The sequence below is a fragment of the Girardinichthys multiradiatus genome, chromosome 4 (genome assembly GCF_021462225.1).
Source record: "Girardinichthys multiradiatus isolate DD_20200921_A chromosome 4, DD_fGirMul_XY1, whole genome shotgun sequence".
Lineage (NCBI taxonomy): Eukaryota > Metazoa > Chordata > Actinopteri > Cyprinodontiformes > Goodeidae > Girardinichthys > Girardinichthys multiradiatus.
Window position 1 is genome coordinate 47,175,450 of NC_061797.1, and position 9,391 is coordinate 47,184,840.

General features: G+C 39.1%; 1 protein-coding gene across 2 annotated transcripts; it reads right to left on the minus strand.

The window, feature by feature from the left end:
- Positions 1 to 271: 271 nt before the first annotated feature.
- LOC124866642 (solute carrier family 25 member 44-like) lies at positions 272 to 7,148 on the minus strand. Of its 2 annotated transcripts, none has more exons than XM_047362521.1 (4): positions 6,918 to 7,148; positions 4,315 to 5,021; positions 3,949 to 4,076; positions 272 to 1,595 (listed from the first exon to the last, which is right to left on the minus strand). In XM_047362521.1, exons 2-4 carry the CDS (start codon positions 4,940 to 4,942, stop codon positions 1,404 to 1,406), a joined length of 948 nt encoding a protein of 315 aa, XP_047218477.1. In that variant the 5' UTR covers positions 4,943 to 5,021; positions 6,918 to 7,148; the 3' UTR covers positions 272 to 1,403. The 2 variants fall into 2 exon arrangements, with proteins under 2 accessions (XP_047218477.1, XP_047218476.1); XM_047362520.1 differs by having other exon boundaries at positions 4,315 to 4,982; positions 6,918 to 7,146.
- Positions 7,149 to 9,391: the final 2,243 nt, after the last annotated feature.

Consider the following 9,391-nt stretch of genomic DNA (forward strand, 5'->3'; position numbering starts at 1 on the left):
CTGTTTGTGTGCTCAAATTAAATTGCAAGTTAGGAAATATATAAGCATTTTCTAATATATTAGCCCCTAGATTTTCCCACTACAGATCATGGGAAATGGCTCAAAATAATTGCCAACTTGTCAGATAGACATGGATATATTAGAGCCGAGTTTAGAAAATGAGATCCAAGAATTTACAGATCTTAATAAAAGTTTACCAGGAGCTGCTTCTGACAGAAAACATTTTGTAGAGAGTTCAGCACATATTAAAACTGAAGACAGAGCAAAAAACTATTGTTGAAATCACATATATTTTGGAACTGGCAGGTGTTAACAAGTTGATTGGTCAATCACAAACCTCAAATCCACTTTCAGTGATACATGGAGTTTTGGAAAGCAAATTAAAATCAGCCAAGATAATTTGCAGGCTCTAGTTTTATCATCTTTATATTTCACAGGATCACATCTCCACAAGTCTGGATAAAGAAATAAAACATGTACAGTTATGGCTTCATGAAAAACTGCAGAGAACCACGATACTTTTACAAAATAAGACCAAAACAACATGACACCAACATTGAAAGTGTTGTGGTTATCTTCGAAAAAGAAAATAAATGAGGTAAAATGAGCTCCTAAGGTATATGTCAATAAACACAACTACAGCAAATTTATCTTCATGTTTTGTGCTGAAAAGGACAAAACATTATTGTACTCAAAGATTTCACAAAAGGATAATGGTGTTGCTTTGAGAGTTTTAACGAGCTTAATGGAAAGACTTCAATTATAATCCCAGAATGATCACTGTAACACCAGGAAAACACTTCTGATAAATACTCACAAAGTAGTGTACTTGTTTATGCGATCAAGATAAAATGTTAGACTTTCCATCCTCTGGCTAATATTTCACTTAAAAAAAGAACAAAGTCGATTGTCTTGATTTTAACTGAGGGAAAGATTTAGGAATATAAAGGCGTTTGAAAAGCCAGTTTGGCAAAATTAAAGAAAAAAACTAGTTTCTGCAGACAGGAGGGTAGCTTTCTGAACTGTACCCTGATAAAAAGCAGCTCTACAGCAAAAACACAGGTTAATAGTCACACAAAGATAAGCAATACCACCTTTTTCCACCAAAACACAAAATATGTTTTATCACAAATGAAAAGAAATGACGACGTTTTTTCTGCTGCCGCCACATTAATCGACATTCCTTCAATGCTTTTTGTTTGAAACAGCAAGAACCCTGTAAAGCTGCAACACACAAACTAAACCTTTTGTCTTTGCGTGTAACAAACTCACAACGTTGATGTTTAGGAAAAACAAAAACCTGAAGACACGATGTTCCCACACTGTTCTGTACTTGAAACAAACCGAGTACGTCAACATAAGGGTTAAAAATGGCACATGGTCCAAGTATTTATTTACTTTCTTTACCAGTGTCTCGAATCTACCAGCTCAGGCCGCAGGCTCAGTTTTTTCAGTGTTTCATAACCAACCACTATGACGATGGCAGTGGGTGTGGATGAAATGATGCGTGCCGACAGTCCTTTGGTCAGTCCCCAGCAGCCCTCCTCTTTGATCAGCTGCCTGAACGTTTCAATGACCGAGGTCCTCCCTTCGACCTAAACACACACAAATCAGGAAATGCTCTGTTATTAACTCAACCACACACTGCTGCAGCTTTTGCTGTAATTCATGTAATGTATTATTTGTTGAACCAATAACTACAGATATTACTGAGAGGTGATCTCACTCACAAACACTGAAAGGATTTATCACTGAACACAACATGAAGGCCCAAACTTGTATTTTCTTTACTGGCAGTAATGCAGTCCGTTGAAGATAAACCAGATGAAGCAAATAATGGGGAATTTACTGTGGGATCTTCATGCTGAGACACATGGTTTAATACAAACTTACTTTGATGATAGACTACCGTGTTCAGAATATCGACTGATCGCTAAAGGTCATCTGTGGTGTACCACAAGGTTTTGCGCTGGGTTCTGAACTTTCTATGTAGTACATAATCCGCTCTGAGTACAATCAAAAAGGGAATAGTGTGAAAGAAATGGTTTAATATTAATAAATGACGTCTAAACAAAGTTCATAATATTTAAGAGGCAAGTAGAACAGGATCAGTCTTATGATGAAAGATGCTCAGATTGAAACAATTTATCCAACCAGATTTTTGGGAGTGACAACTGAAATAATAATAAATTGGGTTGGAAGCCTCATCATATATACATATGTAAAAATTAAACTATTGCAAATTTAGGAAACAAAAGATATTTCAGAACATCAGTGTTATACATGTTAAACTCCCCAACCGTCCAATGCACGGTTTTTGGTGCGGACGTATGAGGAACAAGTGGAAGTGAAGCAGGACAATGTTTCTAAGTAGTCTTTACAGATACTTATAACACTTAAAGCCACAAAATATCTGTTGTTAAACAAGATGCACCTTTCCACTCAAAAATGCAATTATTTGCAAGATAAATAATTAGATAAATTATTTTTAATCACATTCCACCATCATTTAAATCTGTAATGGCCATATATGGTAAGGTAAATGATGCCTTTATGTCAAAGTGACTGTAAAAGGGTGTCTGGTTAATCTCATCTAATATGACAATGCGACTGCCTCATTAGACTCTGATGCTTTAAAGTTTAAAAAGCATTTTTATTTAAAAGAACATTCTTATCCCCAAAATATGAGTTTTCAACAAGCAGCCTATATTTCACTCAATTTGAGGCAAGAATGAATGCATTAAAGTACATTTAGCTTACTGTCATTATCTGTATTCAGGACTTCATTAGTCATTAATAAGCCACTGACAACTTGTCCGAAACACAGCGGCTCGCCTTGTAACGATAAAGACAAAGTGAGATCAGATCACATCTGTTCTAGCCTTCCCAAACGTTTTCTTGCCTGTTTTTAAGCGTTTTTAAGAGTCTATGGGTTATGGCACCATCTTATCTGTCAGACTTTTTACTCCAACATTCCAGCTACAGCTCTATTATCCACACACAAGCTAACGTTAAACACTGGGCAATAACACACACCTAGTGTTTAGAGTGACGATGTTATATTCAGCCTGTTGGATGGAGTAGATGCCTAAACCTGAGAGCTTACAGTTCCCAACATGCTAAAGGTCACAATGTGTTTTGGAAGCACAGATGAGAAGAAAAGGATTGAGAAAAATAGGGATCCATCACAACTGATATTGTCATCACAATGTTGACTAAAAACATTTTCATCACATGGTTTTCTGATATGGTTCAGCCCCTGGAGTCATCATTTCTGTTAAAATTAAGTCTTCCTTCACCTTCTTTCACCATCAGGGTTCCTGATGCAGATCAGTAGAATTATTTGTCTTTTTCGGGGGTTTTAAAAACTGCCCAGTATAAATTTACTGCAGATACTGTATTTCTATCATGGTCAAACATCAAATTTAAAGAGATCCTCAGTCATCTGCCATTCTTAGTGCACTGCGAACAAAATGATTTTACAGTGGAAGCACCATCATGTCATACCATCTTTGCAGAAAGACCTCCTTCCTTGAGTTTTCCACTGAGAGCACGAAGACATGCAAGTTAAATCAACTTAAGAGAGGAAATGTAGATGATGACATGACGACTTGAATTTTATTCATGAAGAGAAAACCGTTAATGATGAAGAGTCTGAGAGGTTTCTTTCTAACATGTTACACAAAGACTACAGCAATTTCCCAGAAGAGCTTCTTAAATGTTTTATGACAGGAAACTAAACGTTCTCTGCTAGGGTGACATTTTACATTTTATAGGCGGGACTTAACTTGTGCTTTCTTAAAAAAGGCAAGAAAAGACATGTTGAGATCTGTACATTACAAAATACCGATGAATTAACTGTATGATACATAAAACCTGACAAATTCTATAAGAAAAACCCGACTTGACAAAACATGACGAAAATCAGACACAATCAGTCACAGGTACCTGTACTCTGGCTCTGACCACATCCATTGGGTTGGTGACAGTTGAGGCAGTCGCAGCAGCTAAAGGTCCAGCCATGGCCTGAAGGATGAGGTGTGGGCAGTCACTGGGAGCCAGTTTAGAGAGTTGCTCTGTTGAACATTGCATATAGACAGTTTATAACCAAACTAGATTAACGACAAGAAGACATCAATGATACTGTTCTTCTAAAGCACTGAAAATGGTGACTGTGAAAAGCTAAACATCTCAGATTTATGAAGCAGATCCTGTGAATCTCTATTTGAAAATTAATCTTTTAAAAACAAATTATTAAACATATCTGGTGTTTAGAGTTTCGTGAAAACGACGATAAAAAAAAAAAATGCTTACCAGCATAAAAGTGATAGAAAGGCCACCAAACGGCACTGTTTGGGATGTAAGTGAGTAAGGAAGCCACATATCCCCTGTAGAAGCCCCGGAAGCCATCTGCAGCAAAAATCTGAGCCACAATGTTCCTGGTTTGCCCAAAAACCTTTGCTGATTTGCCGGTCTCAGAATTGGAACCGAGTCGGAAGCGCGTGAGGTGCTGCCCCTGGCCCTGCATCATTAGCTGCTGGGACACAACGTCTATGGGCACAGTGATGCTTTGAGCAACCAGAGAAGCCGAGCCCCCAGCCACCAGCGACTTGACGGTATTGTCCTCAGAATACTGGGAAACATACTTCCTCACCAACTCGTAGGTGGTTATGTACGCTTGGCCTGAGATGAGAGTAAAGGTGTTCACCATGAAGCCGCGGTACAGGCCTCGTACGCCTTCCGCCCGAAGGATCTTGAAGAAGGCATCAAAGGTCCCGCTGTAAAGTGATTTTCCTTTCTGCACCTGCAGCCGGGTGCGGATCAGTGTAGCTGGGTAGACAGTGGCCCGAATGGTCATCGTCATAAATACGCCAAGAGAGTAGAATTTCCTTTTATCGAGGTCCTCCCACTCGATGATCTGGATGTTCCTTTTCTGCTGCATCCTGCCAGCTGTGGTTCCCCCCTCATCAGACTGTAGCTGCCTGTCAGCAGGAAGCAACAAGAGTGCGTCACGATTTCTCCTGGAGTAAACATTTAAAGATATTTTACAACTACAATTCCAGAATATGGATTTACCCGTTGTTTAAAGATTTAGCAGACAGGTATAGTGCCTTGCCAAAGTATTCATACCAGTTAAACCATTTCACACTCTGTCCCATTAGAGCACACATTCCAGTGTAATTACTGGAACTTTGTAGCAAAGACCAACACCAAGTAATGCATAATTGTAAAGTGGAAGGAAAATAATACACGTTTTTCAGTTTTTAAAGAAATAATCTGAAACATTTACCATGCATTTGTATTCATCCCCTCACATCATCGATGCCCCAAAATAAAAGCCAGCGCAAACAACTGCCTCCAGAAGTCACCCAATGTGTAAACTAATCTTAGTAGAAATACAGCTGATCTGTGAAGGTCTCAGAGTTATGTTTATGAACACTGGTGAACAATCGGCCTTATGAAGACTGAAGAACACAGGGGAAAAGGTCAGGGATAAACTCTGGAGGAGCCGAAGACAGGACAACTATTAGTCGTGCACTCCACAAATCTGGTATTTGTGGAAGAAAGGTCAAGAAGAAAGACATTTATAAAAGAGAGCCATTACAATTCCTATTTGTAGTTTGCTACAAGCCATATAGGGGACCTGGTAACATTGTGGAATGTGGTGCTCTGGTCAGATTAGATGAAAAGAAAAACCTTTTAGCCTACACACAAAGCGGTATGTGTTAAGGAAAACCAATATTGCACACCATCTTCACTAAGAAACAGGATGGCGATAGTGTCATGCTGTGGGATTGCTTTTCTTCAGCAGGAACAGGAAAGTTGGTTGGAGCTGCAAAGCTGGAAAAAAACCTGTTAGAGGTCGCAAACTATTTAAGACTGGGAGGAGGTTTACCTTCCAGCAGGACAACAACCTTAAACATACACCAAAAATATGCAATCGAAATGGTTAGAAATCAACACACAGACATGTTAGAACGACCAAGAAGACCCAAAGCCAAATAATCTGTGGCCAGACCCAAAGTTGTGGTTCTGACGCTTTCTGTTGAATCTGGCAGAGCTGGAGCTATTTTTGTCAAAGAATGAGGAATAATTTTACCCTTTAGATTGTGCAAAGCTGCTTAAGACATACCCCGAAATACTTATAAACTGTAGCATTGTTCAATATAGTGCAGACTCAGTGGGGGGCTGAATACTTACGCATGCCATAATTTTTAGATTTTATTATTTGTAAAAAAATTAGAAACCTATGCCTTCTTTCCCTTCATAATACCTTGTGTTGGTCCATCCAAAAGACAATGACGTTTGTGGGTTAAACTGTAATAACATTCACACAGTTTAAGAGGTGTGAATACTTTAGTAAACAACTGGAGCTCTAATAATTACAGCATCCCAGACGTTACATAACAATGTTCTGTTAAGCTATGATAATACTTGTTTCCATCTGTGATTAAAATAATCAGACAGGTCAGTAACACAGAGCTAGTTAAACGTTTCACTCATCTGTGAAACATGGGTCAAAGGTCATAGCTGGCTAACGCTAACTTTGTAACGTTATGAAAGAAATGGCTTTGGCCAACAAGACACGAAGTCGTGCTATATTAACACTGTTTCAATAAAAGATACCCTTCTCCGGAACAGTCCACAGTAAATATGATCATCCGGGACCCGGACCGACTCTGGGCTCCAAAGGACACAACGTTCACAAACCGGAAACGGACAGGGTTGGTTTTCAACCAGGGACAATGATTATATAAATTCAAAGCGAGTCAAACAACTAAGAACCGACGACTTTGTTATAAATAGCAAATTTGTGCCCGATGGATGTGTCCGTGTGGTAGGCTAGCCTTTAACAAAGCTAACTCTGAGGTAAACACTGTTAGCATGACTGAAAACAAGCACGAACAGAAACTTACCGCACCGGACAGACCTTCTGTGGCTTCTAAGACATACCCTGACAACAAGTAAGACACGGACTGCGAGGTTTAGTGGGGCACGGAGCTCACTGAAGTTGCTAAATTGAAATAAACTTCTTCCTTTTGCTGCAACAGCTCTTCCTGCTCTCATTCAAACGCCATGCTGCCCGATCAACCAATCACGTCCAACATTCTTCTTCGTTGGTATGTTGGATGTGGCATTTGCTGAGACAGGGGCCTCTGCAGACTAAAGTGGGGGTTTCTCAACCTGTAGACCTTCCGTGATCACGAACAGTGATTGGTTGGCTTTATGTCCTCGGTTTTTCACAGAGGTATATATACAGAGCTAACCTGTATGAAGTTGTAATATCAGTCATTAAGTTTAAGGTAATTAAGTTAATTTTCGAAATTATATTTTTAATGTTGTCAGTTTGTATTATAAAGCCTACATGTACAAATTTGTAGGTAAAAAAAAAGTACAGGTCAAAAGTACAGGTAGTGATGTCAAAATGAGGCTTTTTGAAGCATAGAATCATTTTTGAACCATTGTGTCATAAAGTGGTTCACTACCCGAAGGTTCATTCAATTCCCTTGGGTGACATCTACTGGCAGTAGTGATTGTTGCACCCTGCGAATGTGATGTGTAAATAATAGCACTTATGTCTGTATATATGCGTGTTGTACATATGTGTTTTTAGTAACTCATTAAAGATTCTGAATATTAAACCCATGAAAAAAATAATAATTTAAAAACAATGTGAACTGTAGGGGATTACAGATAAAAAATAGCCATTAGGCTAATTCTTGCTTCTTTAACTTGAATTGTCATTCGTTTTATAAAATTCCACTGTCCCATTTTAAATAAATAACAACAACAAAAATAAATGAAGTGAACATTTTTGATTTGTCACTCATATTTTCTTTGAGAGTGTGCTTGGTGTACTGAGTGTTTTTTGAGACATTGTGCTTAGTGTAATAAAGAGGGTGCTTGTGTTACTTCAGGTGTTTTTATTCAAGAAAAGTAATTTCTGCACAGTAGAAGGGCTCAAACGGTTTCTTTTTTTTTTTAGACAACTTCTCCAGCTTTGGAATATACTCTTTCACAGGGAACAGAGGAGGCTGGTGTGACAAGGAACTGTTTGGCTGGGTGGTTTAGGTTTGGATACAGTGAAAGGCTGGGAGTCCTTCACTACGAAGTCCACAAGAGGCTCTTGTTTCCTGGATCCTAAAAAAAATAAAGAAAGAAAAGTAACTTCAGTTTAACTTACAAATATTTAACTGTCATTCTTTCTAATTCTGCATGTATCTCTATGTTATGCTGACCTGTATTGGTGGCAGGAGACTGAGTGTTCTCGTGTTTGGCTCTATAATGCCTCAGCATTGATGACGTATTATTATTATTATTATTATTATTATTATTCAATTCAATTCAATTCAAAAATACTTTATTAATCCCAAAGGGAAATTAAATGTTGTTATAGCTCATATTATGAAGGTTTCCTCAAAGAGCCGTTGTAGATGCTGATGGCTGTGGGCAGGAAGGATCTCCTGTAGCGCTCCGTCTTACAGCAGATCTGAAGAAGCCTCTGACTGAAGACACTCTGTTGTTGTAGGACAGTCTGATGAAGAGGATGCTCAGGGATCTCCATAATGTTCTTCATTTTATGAAGAATCCGTCTTTCCACAATGATCTCCAGAGGTTCCAGAGGAGTTCCCAGAACAGAACCAGCCTTTTTTATCAGCTTGTTGAGTTTTTTTAAGTCCCTGGCTCTGATGCTGCTTCCCCAGCAGATGATGGTAGAAGAGATCACACTTTCCACAACAGACTTATAGAAGATATGCAGCATCTTGCTGCAAACACCAAAGGACCTAAGCTTCTTCAAGAAGTACAGTCTGCTCTGTCCCTTCTTGTAGATGGTTTCACAGTTGCATCTCCACTCTAGTCTGTTGTCCAGGTGAACACCAAGGTATTTATACTCCTCCACCACTTCCACTTCTTCTCCCATGATAGAAATAGTTTTTGACTTATTCCTGTTTCTCTTAAAATCTACAATCATCTCCTTTGTTTTAGTCACGTTCAAAATGAGATGATTGTTTCCACACCATGCCACAAAGCGGTCCACCACCTTCCTGTACTCAGCTTCTTGTCCATCTCTGATCCACCCCACGACTGCAGAATCATCCGAGTATTTCTGCAGATGACAGGAGTCTGTCTTGTACTGGAAGTCTGAGGTGTACAGAGTAAAAAGGAATGGTGAGAGTACAGTCCCCTGTGGTGCTCCTGTGTTGCTGACTACCTGGTGAGACTCACAACCCTTCAGTCTCACAAACTGTGGTCTGTTTGTCAGGTAGTCTTTGATCCAGGAGATTGTTGAGGCCTCCACCTGAGTCTTCTGGAGTTTCTGACAAAGCAGATCAGGTTGGATTGTATTAAATGAACTGGAGAAATCAAAGAACATGATCCTCACAGTGCT